General features: G+C 32.3%; 1 protein-coding gene across 30 annotated transcripts in view; it reads right to left on the minus strand.

Moving 5' to 3' along the window:
• Positions 1 to 8,398: 8,398 nt before the first annotated feature.
• LOC127791746 (probable disease resistance protein At4g27220) overlaps positions 8,399 to 21,019 on the minus strand; it is a 102,795-nt gene continuing 90,174 nt past the window's right edge. Inside the window, exons 1-7 of one of the 30 annotated variants that reach the window (XM_052321752.1) lie at positions 17,840 to 18,037; positions 17,688 to 17,711; positions 14,302 to 17,454; positions 13,260 to 14,021; positions 12,832 to 12,980; positions 11,617 to 11,732; positions 8,835 to 9,080 (exon numbers count right to left, since the gene is read on the minus strand). In XM_052321752.1, coding sequence (XP_052177712.1) covers positions 13,473 to 14,021; positions 14,302 to 17,424 — 3,672 coding nt within the window. In that variant the 5' untranslated portion in view covers positions 17,425 to 17,454; positions 17,688 to 17,711; positions 17,840 to 18,037 and the 3' untranslated portion in view covers positions 8,835 to 9,080; positions 11,617 to 11,732; positions 12,832 to 12,980; positions 13,260 to 13,472. The other 29 variants (XM_052321745.1, XM_052321746.1, XM_052321740.1 and 26 more) reach the window with 29 other exon arrangements.

Raw genomic sequence — 21,019 nt, forward strand, 5'->3', positions numbered from 1 at the left:
TCCTGAGAGCAAATTCGGGTAAGGGTTTATCAAAAGACATGCCCTCTCCTTCAAGCAAACACAACACTGATTTGTTCTTCTTCACCTTATTTCTCGTTGAATGCCCTTTTGTTCCTCCTTTCTCAACGATTTGTTCCTCATTCCTCACCGATTGCCCTTCCTTGCACATCCTCCTTCCTTGTCGACTGCCTTTCTTTCTCTGTCTTCTTCGCATTGGGGCTTCTAGTGCCATTCCATCGCCCGAGGGGGTTGGAGAGCCGGCTCAAATTCAGCAACAGTAGCCGGCGGCGGTGCCGTAGCAGCAACAGCGGTGTTTCCATGCATCGGTTCATAATGCCTCGATGGGGCCTAATTCAATTTAAAATATAACATTATATTTAGATATTATGGTAACAAAGAATATGATGTTCCTGTTACAAAAATTAAAATGTAGATTTAAAATTAAAACTCAAGAAGCTTACCCAAGAGAACAGATCCTCTTCTTTTTATAGTTTTTTTTTTTATAGTCATCCAAAGATAATTTTCACATACAATAATATCTTTTTTAAACAATATTTAGAAATGATTATTATAGAAGAATTAAAAGAAATCAATATTAACTTAAGGTACCACTTTTTTAAAATTTAGGAAAATGTGTTTATTCCAAATTTACTTAGACTCGAGTTGAATGGCTAGATTTCGATTATAATCCTAGTTGAAGTAGCAATCTCAATCTTGATTGATTTGCTTGTGAATTTGCAAAAACCCTTTGGTTGAGGGAGAAAACCTTTACAAAATACAAAAATTGAGCAAAATCTAACCAACCTATACAAAATACGAAAATTGAGCAAAATCTAACCAACGATTTGAGTAGGCCAAATAAAGTGTAACTAGTGGGTAGATTTTTTGATATCATCAAATATATAGTTTATTCTTTTTTAATTTTTTTTAAATAAAAAAATTCACACATTATACCCACACACAACTCGCTAGATAATAATTTATGTATATTATTTAATATAAACTTATTTAAAAATATAAAAATATATATAATATTAATGTAAATTGTTAACAAAAATTAAAACTTAGGTGGAATCCTTTTCAATAAAAATTTGTATGTGCCCATTTTATAGTAAAATAAAAATATTTTATTTCAAAATATAAAAATAACTTACAAAAATTTCATTTTCATGAGCATTTCATGACAGTAATAGTGATAATGAAGCTCCATTCTCTCCATTCATATATCTATATACTTTATTTAAAGTTAGAATTGAAAGTGAGACACCACTATATATTTTATTTAAAGTCGGAATTCAAATCATGAAATTGGGACAATTTTGATTTTTTTTTTTTTTTGTCTTTTCTTCTCACTCATGTGATGTGATGGGTTAAATTTTTGATAAATTTATTAAATATTAAATATAATTAATTAATAAGAAGAAACACGCAAATTAAATATTCCCTGTAATACCCTAAGACACCGTAAATAATAATCGTTATTTTAGTATTTTAAGACCTTAGAGAAATTAGTAGAATTTTAGTGTTTATCGACAAATCTAATAGGGTAAGGTATATTTATATTGTAGTTAAATTTAGTTAAATTGTATAAAGTATATAGTTTAATCATACTTAAAATATCAGAAATTATATTGTATTGAAAATTGGGATTTTCTTATAATATACTATTATATAATTCGTATATATGTATATTATATACATAAAAAAAAAATCAACCAAATTGGAGCAGGCACGATGGCCATGCTCTGGCCGCACTTGCAACAAGCTATCAGAGATGAGGGGTATTAATGCTTCAATGGACGTCGAAGTGGGCTTCAGGACGCGTGGCCGCCCTTGATGGGACAAGTCACGTCGAGTTTGGGCTATAAATAGTCGAGTTCGAGTGAGGCTATTCATCAGAAACTTTTACTTCAAAGATCGGGTGTTTGAGGCAATGTTTGAGAGATTGGTGAGTGGGATTTTAATTCTTGCGTCATAGGCAAGATTTCTAGAATATTTGGTGACCAACGGAGCAGAGGAAGTGAGGAATATCGAGGCCTCGCTGGAAAATCGCGCCATCGCTGGAGCCGCGCCTTCAAATGCCAAATCGAGGTATTTTCAGTTGTTTTTTCAAAATTTTAAGGCTATTTTCAAGTTCGAGGGTAGGATTTAGGGGGGGGGGGGAGAGAGCTTTTTCGAAGTTTGGAGAAGCCGAAGGGTCACCGGTGACGAAGTAGCCATTGGAGAAGACGAACCAAGCAAGGCGTGCTGGTGCATGGGGAGGCGGCGCGTGGCCTGCACGTGCGCGCCAGGTGAAAAAGAAAAAAAAAAGGAAAGAAAAAATAAAATAAATAGGAAAAAATTTGCAAAAATTTTGAAAAAAATTCCAAAAAACCTAGAATTTTATTTATGCCTTATTTCGAGAAAAAAATTTTGGAAAATGCTAGATTAATTATTTATTTAAGTGATTTTGTTATTATGAAAATAAGAAAAAAATAGGAATTTAATCTGAAAAATTATAAGAAAAATCCAGAATGCTAGAAATGTTATTTTGAGAATATTACTAAGAAAGAATTGGGTTAAATGAGGGTTTAGATATTTATCATGAATTTTTGAGAAAATAAGATTTAGAAAATAAGAAGAAATTGTGAGAATTCTGGAATAAATTTAATGTTTTAGGAATCCTTGGGGCACGATGATTGGGAAATAGCTCGTTCGACACGTTTATCGAGGTCGTCACGCTTATCGAGACAGTTTAATTGTGAAACGTAAGAGTACTGTTACAAGTAGTACTGTTATAAATGTTTATATTTAAACCTGATCTTTGGGAATGTTTTCATCATATTGACATACTCTGATATGTATCCATCACGTAGATTGCACACATGACATGCTATGAAATGTATATTTACACGTTGATATCATTGATCACATGTATCGTGGCCGTAGGGAGTACGAACTAACACCGTTATTGTACCAAGGGTGCCCCCATACACCTTGGATTCAAAAGATGTGACCGTAAAAATGGTAGATAGCATGAAGGGTGCAATTGACACCTACGATGAGTAAGACATTGTATACACATATGTTAAAACATCTTGTACCCTCACTTAGATGGTTCATCATCTAATTGGATTTTGCCTCTGGAATATTCAACGTTCCAGTCGGGACTTGCAATGATGGTATGGTAGTCGAAGATGTGTAACGACACAAGTCGTCCAGGAATGAGCAAGTGTACCGTGTTACGTTGTAGCATAGATATTTCAAGTATTATGTATAGCAAGAATGTACGTTTTAAATTATCTTTAGAAACTTATGTATCGTGAGAACTTTGTAACAAGTATTATGTTCGGTTATCCACTACAAGAAACAAGATTTTTAGTGGAGGCCAAGATCGTCACTAAAAGCATAAAAACTAGTCACTAAAAGTTTTAGTGGCCACTAAATTGGTCGTCACAAGCTGTCACTAAAAAGTCTGTCACAAATAGTATTAGTGGTGATTATTGGCTGGCCGTCATTAAAAATACCGTTTAGTGGCGACCGAATGTGACGGTCACAAAAAAAATTTTAGTGACAACCACAGTCCTCCGCCACTAATGTCATTTTTTGTGACGGTCATGGCCGTCACAAATAATGACTCTTCAGTGACGGCCACCGTTGTCACAAGTAATGAATTTTTTGTGACGGCTTTGCTGGTTGTCACAAATGATAAGATTTTAGCGATAGTGTTGGCCGCCACAAAATGAACATTTTTTAGTGACCACATTATATTAGTTGCCACAAAAAGTGTTTGACATATACTTTTAGGGAGAGACATGGTTGCCACAAAAAAAGACATTTTTAGTGATCACTTTTTGTTGGCCGCCACAAAAAGTGATTTTTATAAAATTTTCCCACAACCCACTGCTTGTTTTTCTATATTTTAAACCCTATTAATTTAATACATTGTATCCAAAATAAACGCCATTCTAATCATCAAGAAACTTCAGAAAACAACTCTAGTCAATTAATAATTGACTAGCACTTTACATTTATATTGTCATCGAAAAAAGATATCTATCAATTTACAATCACATTGTCATAAAAAAAAGACATCTAGCACTTTAGATCAAAAAAAGACATCAAACAATTAAGTCTAGTCAATTGTCTAATCTTTCTTGCCTTAACATCTTCCATAAAAGCTTCAAAAATTAATTGTCTTTCTTTGACTTAGTCCAATTCTGTCGACAACGCTTTATTTTTCTCTTTCAAAAGTTACATTTCATTTTTCAAACCATTATTATGCTGTCGCATTTGTTTTAGTTCTGTAACAAACTCATGACAAGATGGAATCTTTCCAATGACAGAAGAAGGAGTTGGTCCGAATCCATACCTACGAACAAGTCTATGTCTTTCTCTTCCCATTACTTTAGAAAAAAATTCATTTTCATTAATAGCTTGAGAAGGTTCTTCCTTAGCTCTTTGGGTTACTAAAGATTGAATTTTTTCTTGAAATTTGATAATAAATAAAATAGATATGTTATAACATAATACTAAAATATATATCACAATAACAACATAAACTGTTTAAAATAAAATTTACCACTATTTCTTTTGATGTGGAATCAACCATTGACCCATCTTTTTTCTCGTGTGTCACCTTGAACATTTTCCATGTAGACGGTTCGTGTCCTAATATTTCAGCCTGTATTAAGTAGACAAGTTAATCAACAACAAAATGCTATGATCAGGTTCGATTTCAGCTTCCGCTTTATAAGACTTTATTTATATCTAGTGTATAAATTATTTTGCCGAGCACTAGATAGGTCTAAGCGAATTTCAGGAATAATGTAATTTGAAAAAAAAAAATAAGTTCCAAAATTTCTTAAGACATAACACGCCCTGAGTAGGTGGGGTGTTACATTCCCCTTTTACCTCCCTTCACGTGATTTGTCTATTCTGCTCTCTCTCTCTCTCACTCATCTCATCGCTTGCGTTTCTCTCTCCTCGTATCCAACACTACAATTGACTCCACAAGAAACTAAGCTCGGCTCAAGGAATAGATCCTAGTCCTGACCAGTAGATCAACTGGCAAAGGAAAAATTTGCTAGGGTGTTGCTTTTTGGACTCATAGGTCTCATGTTCAAGTCCTGACTAATAGATAGTTCAGTAGGTAAGAAATGACTCTAAAAATAAAAAATACTTATCGCCCTTACGTTTGTGATTGTGTTAGGAGTCAAAACTTACCTGCTGAATCCCTTAATTTACCCCTCTTACTAAAATTATAGGGTCGAGTAACGAGAGCACGAATGATAATGCGTAATCTAAAAAAAATAAAAGAACACACACTTTCTCTTCCAGTAATTTGGAGTGATTTGATTTGATATTTTTATATTAGTTAAATATATTATATAATATATTAATGTAATATTGTAAAATAAGGAACGAATGAATACCCCTATTTTAAATGTGACAATACCCATGCGTGTAAGATCATCTACAACTCAAAATTTGTGGTGCAACTTTTGTACTAAATTGGTGTAATTTTCATATTATCCTATCGAGTATCTTCAACTCATTACATCAAAATTTACACTAAATAAATAGTATTATTTATATTTTCTTATTTTTTAAATTCATAATAATTAATTTATTTCAAAAAATTATTTAATTATTTACATAATTACAAATTAAATATGAAAAAAAAAGTTATGTTGTAAAATATTTTTTCTTGTTAAATAATTAATTACAATTGTTTTTGCTTAATTTTAATTTATTATGTTCTTAAAAATAATAATCAAATTAAATATATAAATTAAGATTAAAATCAATAATTATACATACTAAAACAAAATTAAGAAAATATATAATGAAATAATATTTTTTTACATTGAAAAGAAAAAAATAATTTGGGCATAAACTTCGCACGACTTTTTTGCCGTGAGTGAACAGTGGGACGTCATATTTGGCATCTCACTGTTCATCACATCATTTTGGCGTGTATTTTGTCGTCTACTTTGGAGATGGCCTAACTCTATTGTCATAAATTTTAATTTTAATTTTTATTAATTGTTGTTTATTAGATGACACTGTAGATGTTCGTGTTTGATTTAAATAAACATTAAAGTCTTCACATGTATAAAACCTATTTCCTATCATATATTTTGGACTACAGCAAATTAAATGGGTTTATTGTATTTTAAGTGTTAAATAACAGCTATATATATATGTGTAGAGAAAGCTTTTATTGACAGATTAATATGCATAATAAGTAATATCATTAATTATAGTAATGAGGGTTAACTTAAAAATGTAATAATCAACTCAAACTTGTTAGTTAGAATTTAGATTTAAAATTTGAAGGTCCGATATGATTAAAGAAGAAGAAATTCCACATGATTCAAGCTATGGTGCATGAAAAATTTTTCAGACTCCATTTAAAATTTTTTGAAATGTTTATATTTTTGAAACGTCAAGAAATATTTTTAAATTATTTTTATATTTTTAAATTTTTTATGTCATTATTTTCTAATATTAAAAAATATCAAAAATACATTTTTTTATTTTAAAACACATTTCATCCTTGAAAAGAGGTGAAATTTTAATTTTTTTCGTTTCTAATTCAAAATTTTTATTTTTTTAAATTTAATTTTAAAATTTATTTAAATATATTATAAAATTTATATTTTTTAGATAAAATAACTATTTTTTATATTAAAAATTATATTTAAAAAAATCTTATGTTTTTTTATTTCTAATTTTTCTCACCTTTCTATTTTTTACTTTTTTAAAAAAAATATTTTAAATTTTTTATTTTATTTTTGTGCAACTTAAATTCAAGAACAATAAGAAAGAAGTCAGTAGTACTAATCAATCAATCAATGAATCATGGGGTTCATTCAACATTTGCTTTGTCATTTGTCATAATTTAATTTCGTATCATTAGTTAGTTTATCAAAGAAAAAGAACAATAATTATGTTGTTTATTGACAGATAACATAGCATTTGTCTGCCAATAAAAAAGGCACAAGCTCGTGAGGTTTCACTGATAAATGCTATGTTGCCTGCTAATAAGCAATATAGCATCACTTATCTACCGTCAACTGGCCTTTCAAACTTTCAGAAAAACAGATAAAAGAATGGCCAGGCAGAGGCTGCTACTTCTTCCCAACTTTGCCCTCCTTTCTACGTATTTCCTCATCAGCTTATTTCGCACCTTTACCCTTGTAAGGTTCTGGAGGTCTTCATTTTCTAATTGAAGCAGATAAACAATTTGGAGTTCAAGAAATTATATATAAACCAATCATGTAATTGTTTATGACATGGTTTAGACTGAGAGTTAAAAAACTTTTTTTTCAAAAAACATAATTAAACTTATCAATCACTATGATTATTAAAATTAATAGAAAAACATATATTAAGCATTTTAACCAATAAATAAAAATTGTCCAAAATATATTTACGCCCTGACATCCTTTGTCTGTCTTCGTCATCGCATCTTTTTCTTGCCTGGTCTATTATGCTCTCTTCTCCTCTCGCATCATTACTTATTTTTTTCTCTTTTCTATTCACATGACTTGTCTTGTCTGTTTTTCATCGTATTAATTGTATTATTAAAATGATTAAAATTTTTATATAAAAAATATGTTCACATTATACTATCATGTTTTAATTCAATATGAATTATTAGGTTTGGGCTACTAATTTGATTCTCTTCTTTGTATTTTTGGCAATGGCATGTCCATACGTTTTTTTATCTATACATTTTACCTTTTTCAATAAAAAAAAAAAAAGAGTCAACTTTGGCTGTGCAAAGGACAATGGGAAAGCTTCCTTCCCACATGCGTGAGACAGTGTGCAAAAGACAATGGATTTCACCTTCTACAGACAAGGACAATGGGAAAGCTGTCTTCTGCGTTTTGCAACAGTCAAGATGCGCGTGAGTGAATGCAATGATGCGGCTGACATGTAATTGCAATGATGTGGTGCAGAATTGGAAAGCAAGCTGACTTCCGCTGCGCAAAGGACAATCCGAAATGTAAAATTAAATGTCGATTTAAAATAGAGTAATGCTAAATTTAATGACCGATGACAGTCATAACGCTTAGCTTGCAGCACATTATTGACTGTGTGCTGTCTCGTGAGAGGTGGCAGCACATCAGTCATAACCCTTGACATTATTTTCTAAAATATGACCCCCACTTCAAGTGGTAGGTTTAATACTAACATAATGGAAAAATTATGATTAAAAATAAAATTATTATTAAATTTTTATATAAATTGACTGAGTAGTCATTTTATGATGGCTGTAATGATGGAATTGAGAATTATTATTAGAACTAGTTTTCTTGATTTTTTATTATTGGTATAATAAGAGTTAATAATGTAAAAATAGATAAAAATTTTGAATTAAAGAGAAAGAGAGATTCAGCGTTTAACGTTGTATTGTACTCAAATAGAGATGTGTTTTTACAAAATAAAATAAATATATATCAATTACAATTATGACATAAAAATTTTAAAAATTATCACATAAAGACTTACTAGAGTTAAAAATGTATTACGTAATTACATATAATTGGATACTGAAATCTGGTCATCTTTTAAGTTGTTGCAAAATGACATCAAACAATAATCCCCCTCTGAAGTATCATTCCAAACAGCTCCTCTCCAGCAATCGCTTTGCCTTGTTTACCCACAAAAATTGGAGAAGATGGAATTGCTTCAATCAGATTTTGGTCAAGAACTTTAAAAGGTCATATAGCCTTGTAATGTTGTTACGCCCAAACATAAGATTCTCCATCACCAACACATCCATTTTTGACTCTCTGAAACCTTCGAGATATTTTGATGAAACCTTAACAAGAACAAAGAAATCCAACCACAAGACATAGTCATATTCTGATGTCAATAAAATACAAGGAGTTTAAGCAATACATCTTCAAAGTTCAAAATAGAATAGAAGTTTAAAAGTTCAAGAATCTAATTCTTCTTTTACAAAATTGGTTTGTACTTTTCTAACTAAATGCTCTCCATAAATAAATAGCTCTTTCAAATTTCTTGGTTCCAGCAGTTCTCTTTACACAAGCATCCAAGGGTTCTGCAGCACCTTCAAAGTTGGTCTGTTCACGAAAACGAAATGCAAAATGGCCAATTAAGATGGGAATAAATAAAAACAAATCCAAGAAATGTAGCCTATGCTACTGGGGCTCTCTACAGACAAATAAGAAACACACATAGTGGCATAACTTGCAAACAGAAGTTATCAAAAAACTCTTACAATGGTTGAGAGATGGAGGCATCAACCTGATCAATCTAACTTAAACTTATCATATGGTACCTTCTAGCTATCTCCTCGCATATATATGGCTCAAACTCAAAAGTCTCCTTTTTCATATTGGATGTGGGATTATTCAAACTCAAAATTCTACGGGTGCATTTGATAAGGGTGAAAAATGGGGTGATATTCATTTTTCATCCAAATTTTAAGAAATTCCATCAAATAGTTTTTCTTTTCTATAGAATTCGAATTCCATCTTAATTAAAAAAGTAAAGATTTTTTTTGAAATTAAAGAATTAAAATTTTTAACGGGTAGGGTGAGAATTGGAATTCCATGAAATTGGAATGCCGTCCCACTTTCCACCCCTAATCAAATACACCCTGCATTTTCACAACACTTTTCCTTTTATCACAATACAAAGAATAGGCAACTATTTGATAAAAATAAAAGCCCAATGACTAATTGAACAAGTAGTTAGAATGTCACGATTGCACAACATACTCCATAATAAAGAGGTTGCAAAATACATATAAAAAAATGCAAATTTGGAAGAGATCAATGAAAGCTTACTCTTCTACATATAAAAATTAAAGACCGTGTAAAACTACCAATGAAAGGTTCACAATAAATTTATACAAGCACTTATTGTTTCTTTAAAAAATGCAAGAACATATTTAAACTTTTTCATTATGTAAAACTACCAATTTCAAAAAATCAATCTTGAAACAACAATAACAAAAACACCAAAACCTAGGGGGAAAAAAAAAAACAAAACAGCACCTGTCCCCCAATACTAATAAAGATAGAGATGCAGACTAACAAGGAGACCTCAAATCTCTAAATTTTTGCTTTCTGATCAAGTTTCAAACTCCCTCCTGATCTAGTATTTATAGTCGGTTCATAATTCAGATTTTAATTTCAAAATTCATAATTCTGTTTTATCTTATTAAGTGTATAACCGTTCACAATTCAGATTTCAACTAATTTTCTTTTATGTCACACTTTAAATCCAAATCTCAATTTCTCTCAAGTAAGATCATTCTCAACCTCCTTATCCTTGTCATGCTTAAACTCTGGATTACATCCCCAAGGCTATTTTTGTGCTCTCTATGGAACAAAATTATCAACTAAATATAATTTTGCAAAAAATAAACTATAAACCCTCCTCTAATACAATTTTTACACTAATTAAATCAAGAATCATCATAATCTCAACTTCCACAAACAAATGGTCACACATTATTTAAAATTCTGTTATCCAATTATAGATACATTTTTACCATGTAACTAATAATATGACTGCCCTTTTTTATGAATACAAAAGTCTAGAATAAATATGATAACCCATTTAAAAGAGGAAGGTTGAATAGCCTATCAAAGAAAGTGGATATGCTGAAATTATTCAGTTGGATACAAACTTACGTGGGCATTTAACAAAAAGAAAACATAAATCCCACAAATGTTTATTGAATCTAGATTCTTCCTAAATGAAAAGGTCAAATCTATTTGAAAAATAGTAATTATTTAACCAAGTGTGGTGATATAGAAGATCCAAATAACGTGGTAGCAATCTTTTTTAAATTCTAACCAAGTATAAACGAATCCTTGGATTAACTCCAACATAATTGGTGAATTTACTTCCATAACATTAAATATAAAAATTACAAAAAAAAAAAACAAGAATGACTATTGCTTCATCTATAATCTCAAAATAATAAAATAATCTACTAAATAAAATTTTGAAAAAAAGCAATAAAACCCTCAGATAATTATTACATGGAGATAACGACAAATGTTGAATAACAAAATTTTAGAACAAAATTTAAAAATCCTTCAACCATTACACGTAGTTAGCCAAATCTTAACAACACAATTATCTTGACTGAAAGATCTTAAACACAATCTCTCAATAAATTTTTTGTTTTCAAACTGTGAAAACTCAATTAATCTCAAGATGTGATTTAATTAATAATTGAACCAAGAATGTCTATTTATGGTCCATAAGCATAATTAGACTAAGAATCTTAAAGCTGTCACAATAGCTATTCACAAGGTAAATCAAATGCCAACTAGGTGTTTTAATTTTTTAAGTGTTTTCATGGAGCAATGAACACAATAAGGCAACAAATAGCCAACCAAGAAAGCTTGAAAAGCCTAAGAAAATGTGATTGCAGTTCACTCGATTTATCATCCATTCTATCTCCTAGAAACTTTTTGATAAAAATAAAAGCCCAATGACTGATTAATGAGAATACATCAAAGGATGCAATTTTGGCACTATTGACACTAGACTACATACTAGATAAGTCATTACAAGATACAAGATACAAGAACAAACAACCAAATCGTGGATCTTAACCTGAAGGAATGAACTCACAGATGTTTCTACTTTGAGGGGAGTGAGAGATCGTGGATCAAAGCCAAAATTCCCAACAAGGCTGCCACCGTGTGGGATACGTAAAAAGAAACAAGATACCCAGCATTAAGAAGAAACTGAAACAAACAAACAAGCTGAAAATTAACAGCAAATTAAACATGATAACTCCATCATCATGTCCTTATTGGGAAAGGTCACCATTTGAATCCCAATGTTGTTTCATCAAAGAGGGTTTTATTCGTTCGATTGTTTTTATTTAAGAGTGAAAGGAAGCCTTGGTTGAGGGGCAGAAAGAGGCCTTCATAACCAGACCAACTCCCAACTTAATAAATAGAGTTAAAACTATAATTATAAAATTGAAAAAAAAAAGAATAAAAATTATAAAATGAACTCTTGATAATATCTAATTAATAGTGATAGAAGATTCAACTTCAAATGCATGAAATATACACTTATTTTATTACGACTACATTTATAATCTAAACTAGTGAAAACAATAAAAATTAAAATAAAATTATCTATTGTACACCAGTATATTTAACTTCTAGGGAGGATTAAGACTTCACACGTTATTGTTGTATGTTGACATATTAAAATTAAAATTAAAATTTTATTTTTTGTTTTGATTATATATGTCTATTAGAAGAGTTTGAATATTCATACCTGATAATTAAATAAACATGGTGCTTCAAACTTGGAATCATAAAAACTTCTTAGATTTTGTAAATCTTCAAGCCACAATTCTTCTAATTCAATGAACCTAATTGTACCATCATCGATCTTTCCTTCTCCCCTAGCCTCCGACACTACCACTTCCATTCCGGGACAACCTTTTATGCATAAATATTGGTTGCGCACAAGATGTCTAGCAACAAAAGCTGAAAATACTTGTCTCAAACTGCCACAACCTATAATTGATATCATTTTCAGGTGTAAATTGACAGAATTGTCATAGAAGCAGTAGTCCTCATCACTAAGCCATGTTTTCATCAACTTGGGAAGATTTATCTGACCAAAGATCTATCAACTTTGGGAACACATCAATGAATTTAGATTTAATTATAGGACTTTGGATGTGAATTTAGATTTAATTATAGGACTTTGGATGTTAGGATTGAGGTCTTCAACTAACAATGTCAAAGAGGACAATTTTCAATGTCTTAACATCTCCAAATTTTGCAATCGTGAGAGCATATTTGAAGGGAACTTATTTACCAAAGTATCACAATTGATAAGAAAAAATTCCCTCAATTGAGAAAAAGATACTTGTTTGATCTTTCTGGAGATTGAATTGCTTGCTTGTTCCAAATATATTCCACTAGTAACTTATCAATCTTCAAATGTGTTAAGGCAGGAAAAAGAACCTGTCATATAAAATTTAATATTAGGCTATATACTTTTGTATTTTAATATTTGATTTTATTGTTATCAACACAAAAAAAAAGGGATTAAAAAAAAGAAAATAAGAGTTAGCTTGACAATACAAATAAAAAGTAGTAGTTAACTTGTCCTAACTTTATTTTTTGAAATGATAAAAAATAACTTAAAGAAAAAAATAATTTTATTGGTGACATTATATCAAACATCATAAAAAAATAATTTAAATAAAAAAAATAAATAACATGTTAAAAATTAATACATACCTTTTCATCAAAGATAGATTCTGCTGATAAAATTTGAAAGGTTTTCCTCAGTTGTTGTCTTCTCCATTTTGGGGTAGAAGCTTTTAAATTGTGAAAGTTCCCTCAATTCCAAGTCCACCAATTGACTGAAAATAATTGCTTCATCAGTTGCAACTTTCTCTTCGTGATGATAATCTACTACTCCAATTATTTGTTCCATTTTACTACAACACTCTACTTCTGGTGTTTGAAGTTGCTGGAGTGTTCTGGCGACGAAGAAGAATCGAGAAATTTAAAACCGTAATCTGGCGACGGAGAAGAATCAAGAAATTTAAAATCGTAATCTGGCGACGGAGAAGAATCGAGAAATTTAGAACCGTGCTCTGGCGACGGAGAAGAATAGAGAAATTTAATACCGTGACAACCATGAATTTTTAAAGAGGTTAATTTACTAAAAGCTCCCCCACTTACTGTCAACTTTGGGAACACATCATTGAATTTAGATTTAATTGGAGGATTTTGGATGTTAGGATCAAGGTCTTCAACTAACAATGTCAAACGAGGACAATTTTCAACCTCTAATATCTCCAAATTTTGCAATCGTGGGAGCATATGTAAAGGGAACACATTTACCAAAGTATCACAACTGATGAGAAAAAATTCCCTCAATTGAGAAAAAGATACTTTATTTGAACTTTCTGGAGATTGAATCGCTTGCTTGTTCCAAATAGATTCCACTGGTAATTTATCAATCTTCAAACGTGTTAAGACGGGAAAAAGAACCTGTCATATAAAATTTAATATTAGGCCATTCACTTTTGTATTTTAATATTTAATTTTATTGTTATCAACAAAAAAAAAAGAGATTAAAAAACAGATAATAAGAGTTAGCTTGACAATACAAATAAAAAATAGTAGTTAACTTGTCCTAATTTTATTTTCTAAAATGCTAAAAACTAATTTAAAGAATAAAATAACTTTGTTGGTGACATTATATCAAACAACATCATAAAAAAATAATTTAAATAAAAAAATAAATAACATGTTAAAAATTAATACATACCTTCTCATCAAAGATAGATTCTGCTGCTACGATAAAATTTGAAAGATTTTTCTCACTTGTGGTCTTCTGCATTTTGGGGTAGAAGCTTTTAAATTCTGGAAGTCCCCGCAATTCCAAGTCCATCAATCGACTAAAAATAATTGCTTCATCAGCTGCAACTTTCACTTCGTGATGATAATCTACTACTCCAATTATTTGTTCCATTTTGCTACAACCCGATACTTTTAGTGTTCGAAGTTGCTGGAGTGCTCTGGCGATGGAGGAGGAAAAAAGAAATTTCATATCGTGACAGCCATCAATTTCTAAATAGGTTAATTTACTAAAAGGTCCCCCACCACTTGCTATAGACTTTAGTTGTGGCTTGCCATGTAAGAACAGCCCTTCCAAATGCGGAATCCTCCACAACTTCAACACACTAACTTTGTCCATCAAGAGATGAAATTCATCATCTATACGATCAATATTACGAATTTCCAAAGCATTTCGAGTCAGTAAAATACTCTCAAATCTATTAAAAAAATAGTGGACAGAAGGGTTTATCAATATTCCAAAATTAATCAATTTCTCAAATAAACTGGGGCATTCTCGCACCATAATCTCAAAACTTTCTGCTGAAATACTAACATATAAAACTATTAATTGAGTCAATAATTTTAGCTCAGCAATGCTCGCATTGCTCATTCTCCCACCATCTACAGTGGTATCCCATCCACTAAAGTTGCATAGAACATACAACTCTTCTAGATGGATCAATTTGGATATCACATCCTTTGGAATCACCTTCAACTTCTCGAGGCTCAGATTCAAAGACTGCAAGCGAGTCAATTCTCCAATCTCTTGTGGCAACTCTTCTATCTCAGATCCCTCAAAACTAAGTATCTCAATGTGATTTTTTAAATTTTGAATTGTAGTCAAGTCTCCCAATAATTTGCAATTGCTTAGACGTAACATTCGAGGCTGATTCAACTTCAAAACTAATGATGGAAATTCCAACGACATGTTTTTTAAATCTAAAATAGTTGCCTCCTTCGCACCTTGAAAGAAGTTATCTGGAATTATATGTGAATAAGAAAATACTCCAGGCTTCTCCAATACAAAGGTATGCAATAGTGGACAATCGAGCACGCCGCAAGGAAAAGTAAAGTTATCATTGATCCTCAATGAGATTGCTGTGTGATGCTTCCAGGCATCATTGTTCGGCAACACTCGAATATCGTGATTTACCATGAACTGTTGTCGCCCTGGCCAATCATGAGCACCTCCGTGTTCTGCCTGCTTCTCCTCTGTGATAGAAATTGCAAGGTCACGAATAACGTCATGCATTTTAACAACATTCTCGTTTCTTCCATTTAGCAACAAGCAGGACTTTTTCAGCATATAAACCATGGCTTGTACTTTAATTCTTGCATCTTTGAGCGTATCCCCCTCTCTTCCAAGGAACCGCAAGGCAAAGCTATATCTAACCAAGTCATCAATAGAAATCTCAGCATCTTCGGGGAATAAACAACAGAGTAAGAAGCACGACTTTGCACGCTCGTCTTTTAGAGAATCATAGCTCAACTTCAAGGGGGTATAACCCACTAGTTCAACTCCTTCAATGTATTTTAGCCGGGACTTCGCTAATTCGTAAAGTGCATTTTGCCACACACCCTCTTCCTCGCCCTTTAATGCAGCTCCAACTGCAACTATAGCAATAGGCAGATCTGCACATTTCTCGCATACCTTTCTTGCTATAGAATCTTTGACTCCAAAATCTCCCGTCACCTTCCTAAACAACTCCCATGCTTCTTGCTCCTCCAAGTACCCAATGGAAAATGTTGAATGAACGCCCATCCCTTTGAAGACATCTTGTCTACGCGAGGTTAGCATAATTTTGCAACCTTTGTCGCCAGGGCCCGAAATAGGAATTCCAATTGCCTTCAAGTCTAGTGCTTGCCAAAGGTCATCCAATATTACCAGTATCTTTCTTTTCCCGTTAGACAATGCCTTTCGTAGCTCATCTGCTCTTCCTAACTCATTGTTTTTTTCTTCATACTTGAGACCCAATTGGGGGGCAAGATCTTCTTGAAGTTTTGAGGTGTTTGGATCTTTAGACACAACTGCTATCACAATCTTATCAAAAATTCTTCGTCTCTTAGCTTCCTTGGCAACCTCTTTCACCATCGTTGTCTTCCCAGCACCTCCAGGCCCATGGACCCCAATCATGTCAACCCCAGAATCATTAATCAAAGCATTCATGATGTCGGCAAAAACTGAAGCTCTTGATCGGAGCGTGGTGTAATAATCAGGAGAATCAAAGAGCGGCTCCGATTGGAAAGATGCACTGCGTGCCACTGTTGACGTCTGTAGCAGCTCACCCCTACTTATCAGTTTAGTGACTTCCAACATTTTGTCGTCAGCATGCTTACCGCTCTTGTAACGCCACAGTAAGTTGGGACACATGCAGCCCGGAAAACACTTGAAAGATTCTCCGTTTTCTTGTTGACGCAGGAATTTGGCGAAGTCTCGTTCCATCTGTTCTCCGTTTTCTTGTTGACGGAGGAAGTTGGCAAAGTCTCGTTCCATGATCTGTTCTCCGTTTTCTTGTTGACGCAGGAAGTTGGCGAGGTCTCGTTCCATCTGTTCTCCGTTTTCTTGTTGACGAAGGAAGTTGGCGAAGTCTTGTTGACGCAGGAAGTTGGCGAAGTTTTGTTCCATCTGGTCTGCGTTTTCTTGTTGACGCAGGAAGTTGGCGATGCCTCGTTCCATATGTTCTCCGTTTTCTTGTTTACGGAGGATGTTGACGAAGTCTTGTTCCATCTGTTCTCCGTTTTCTTGTTGACGCAGGAAATTGGCGAAGTCTCGTTCCATCTGTTCTCTGTTCTCTTGTTGACGCAGGAAGTTGGCGATGTCTCGTTCCATCTGTTCTACTTCCCCTAGCCAACTGGAGACCTCAGTTTCAATGAATCTCCCATTGCGTGTGGCTGTATCCACCAGTCGCTGGATTCTCTCCTTTTTTTCACCGAGCCTCCTATTTTCTTTTTCCAGTCGGTGGACCAGATCCTCGTATTGAAACACATAAGCCCCATGCTTCATCACGGGTTCTTTGAGAGAACTGAGAATCGTCCCCACACACGAACTCATGATGTTTGTCAAAATCAAATTGCTCCCGTCCTGTGAAATGAGATTTCAAAGAGGTAGCTATATATGTATGTGCGCGTGTCAGGAGATTAAGGAGGAGGAGAAAATCCAAACAATATATTCAACTTTCTTTCTGTCTTTATAATTCTATCTAGGTTGGTACCATTCGAACTCATATCTTGATTCAACTGGCAAAGAAAATAAAAGAACGAGAGAGAGAGAGAGAGAGAGAGAGAGAGAGAGAGAATTAAGGAACAGATGAATACCTCGTCTTAAATGAGAAGAAGCAGCTGGAGAGAGGGAAGAGAGAGGTGACTGAGTAGGTCTTCTTGTAAAGTAAAAATTAAAGGGAAAATAGAGAGAAGAGAATAATAAGAAGAAAGGGAGTAGTTGGTGTGTTTGAGAGATAGAGATGTACCTAATCGATCTTCAACCAAAGCTTTTGGATCTCAGATCCACCACAGCATGCAGATGCAGATGCAGGGGAGACGACGAAGCTCCAATCCTTACAGACGAAAGAAAGATGCTGTTTTCTTCCGCGGAATTGGAAAGCAAAACTTGACAGCTAACTTCTCTTGACAGAATTAAAGGACAATGGGAAGATGCGCGTGAATGCAATGCAATGCAATGATGCGGCTCACTAGTAGTAATTGCAAAGTGGGACCAGGTGTGGAATTGAAAAGCTGACTAGTAATTAGTGTAAAATTGTCAACAAAAATTAAAACTTCACGTGGCATGCTTTTCAATAAAAATTTGTACGTGCCCTTTTTATAATAAAATAAATATGTTTTATATTAAAATATAAAAATAATTTACATAAAAAAAATTTATTATCAAGAACATTCCATAACAATAACAGTAGTGATAATAAAGTTTCGTTTTCTGTATTCACAAATCAAGATGATATATTTTATTTAAAGTTATAATTCAAATATTGAAAGTCGATCGGACAATATCATATATTTTATCTGAAGCCAGAATTCAAATCATGAAACTGAGATAATTTTGGGAATTTATTTAATTTTTTCCTTCTTCTCACTCATGTGATGTGGTGAGTTAAATTTTTGATTAATTTATTAAATATTAAATGTAATTAATTAATAGAAAGAAACAAGCAAGCTAAAGATTCCTTCCTTTACTTGTTGACTTGTCGGTTCTGCTCTCTCTCTCATCTCATTGCTTCTTTTCTCTCTCCTTGTATTCAATACTAATTGACTCTATAACGGAATACTTTAGAGTAATTTGATTTGATATTTTTATATTAATTAAGTTACTGTTTGTTAATGAATATATGAAATAAAAAAATAAAATATAAAAAATATTTTAGTTAAATAAAAATATTTTTTTATTATGTTAGTTAAATTTATTTAATAATTTTAAAAAAATATTACCTAACTTCTTATTTAAATAAATTTAACTCTCTTCATCTCTAAATATATTTATTTTGTATTTTACAGATAAAAAAAATTATTCATATAATATAAATATATTTTAAAAAATTTAATAAATAGTTTAAGAAAAAAAATTAAATATTTTTATGTTATATTAATTATTTTATATCTTAATTTAAAAAATATTTTAATTTTATTTTAATATAATTTTATATTTTATTTATTTTAATAAATATTATCTAAATTTATAATATAATATATTTAGATAAGATTGCAAAGTAAGGAACAGATCAATGCCTCTTCTTAAATGAGAGCAAGCAGCTGGAGAGACGGAAGAGAGAGGTGAGTAGGTCTTCTCGTAAAATAAAAATTAAAGAGAAAATAGATAGGAGATAATAAAAAGGAGAAATTGAGTAGTTGCTGCTGCTGCTGTTGGGTTTGAAATATACTTCATCTCGAGGTCATTGTCTTGTCTTTACGTGATTTTGTTTACTTTTAATTTTTATAAAAAATAAATTATAAATAAAGATCTGATTTATTACATAAAATAAAAAATTGAACTCATTATAAAAAAATAAATCATTAATAAAAAATTTATATCACTATTTAAGATAAAAAAAAAAAAAATCAAACTCACCATCTATAGATGTTACAAACTCCAGTCTTAAAGTATTCCACCTACAATTTAATTTTAATTTTCAACCAAGCAACGGAGCAGAGGAATCAACTTTCGCTGTGACAGAGTTAACTTTGGCAGTGCAAAGGACAATGGGAAAGCTGCCATTCACGTTTGGCAATAGTAAAGATGCGCGTGAATGCAATTAAATTTCTTTTGATTGCACCCACAGCAATGATTAATGGCAGAGTTAACGTAAATGACTTTTGGATAATGCTACACGTACGTAAAGATGGACAGAAAATTGAACAACTCTAATAAAATTACTACATTAACCCTTAATCTAAAAGACAATTTTACCCTCACCTCTTACCGTCTCTCAAAACCACCTCCCAAACCCACTTCTTTCACACTCTGCTCTCATTCTCTCTCACTTTCACTTTAACTTTGACTCTCTCTCTCTCTCTCTCAAAACCACGCTCTCAAACCCACCCCCTGTATCTCTCCCCCCCCACTCTCTCTCTCAAACCCACCCCCTGTATCTCTCCCCCCACTCTCTCTCTCTCAAACCACCCCCGCAGGTTGCACTGTTCGCCCTCCACATTGCTCTCGCACCGTCGTCGCGGTCACCCTCCACCGTTGCTCGCACTATTGTCACCCAAGGATGATGCCACCATCGTCGCTCGCCATCTCCCCCGCAAGCACCGCCTACTGTCGGCCCCCCCGCTTGCACAGTTGTCTCCCCTGCCAACACCACGAGCATTGCCCACTGTTCTTGAAATTTTTTTCAAATTTTTGTAGTTAATTTTATATTATAAAATTTATGTAATATATAATTAATTTTTCATGCTAAAATTGTCCAATTCCAACCCCCTAATCCAAAGAAATCATTCTAATCCGGTACTTACTATAGTGCATAATCACAAAAACAGATCTAACACTTCTTAGCATCTTCTTGCTTCAGTAATGCCTCTATTCCCAACTATAATCAACTTTAGTTGTTTTTCACATTCAGCTCACCTTGAGCCAATGCAGGCAAGTAAAAAATTTTACAACATCCTTATGGACTAAAATACAGGGAGAAGGAAGCTCCACTTTGTGAGGATCAAAAAAAAGTTTTCTTTACATCTAACCTTTAGTTACTATCGTGTTGCAAATAAGCCGTTTAACCAACTCAAATCCGTTACTAAATTTTTTTAAATAAATTCAGTTTCAAACTTTCATTTGTAACACACCGGAAGCTCTGTTTTCATTCCAATAATCTTAATCAGTTCATTCTTTCATTTGTCTTGACACCCCTGAATTTGATTGTTTATCCTATGCTAATAAAAATCAGGGATTTTGTTGGCATGATCCAAGAATTATTATTTGATTAATTTGCTGCTGTTTTTAAAAAAAATTCAACAAAATATAAATCACAACTCTGAAACTCTGCTGTCTCCATAGAAATGGCAAGGATTTATGATGTATGAACTAAGATAACAAGATATAAACAAAACCATATATAAACACCTATACACACTACAATCGACCCTCCAGAATCTATAAGCCAGAACCTCACACAATCAAATAAAAAACATATTCTTAATTT

Source organism: Diospyros lotus, chromosome 15 (assembly GCF_014633365.1).
Source record: "Diospyros lotus cultivar Yz01 chromosome 15, ASM1463336v1, whole genome shotgun sequence".
NCBI classification, from domain to species: domain Eukaryota; kingdom Viridiplantae; phylum Streptophyta; class Magnoliopsida; order Ericales; family Ebenaceae; genus Diospyros; species Diospyros lotus.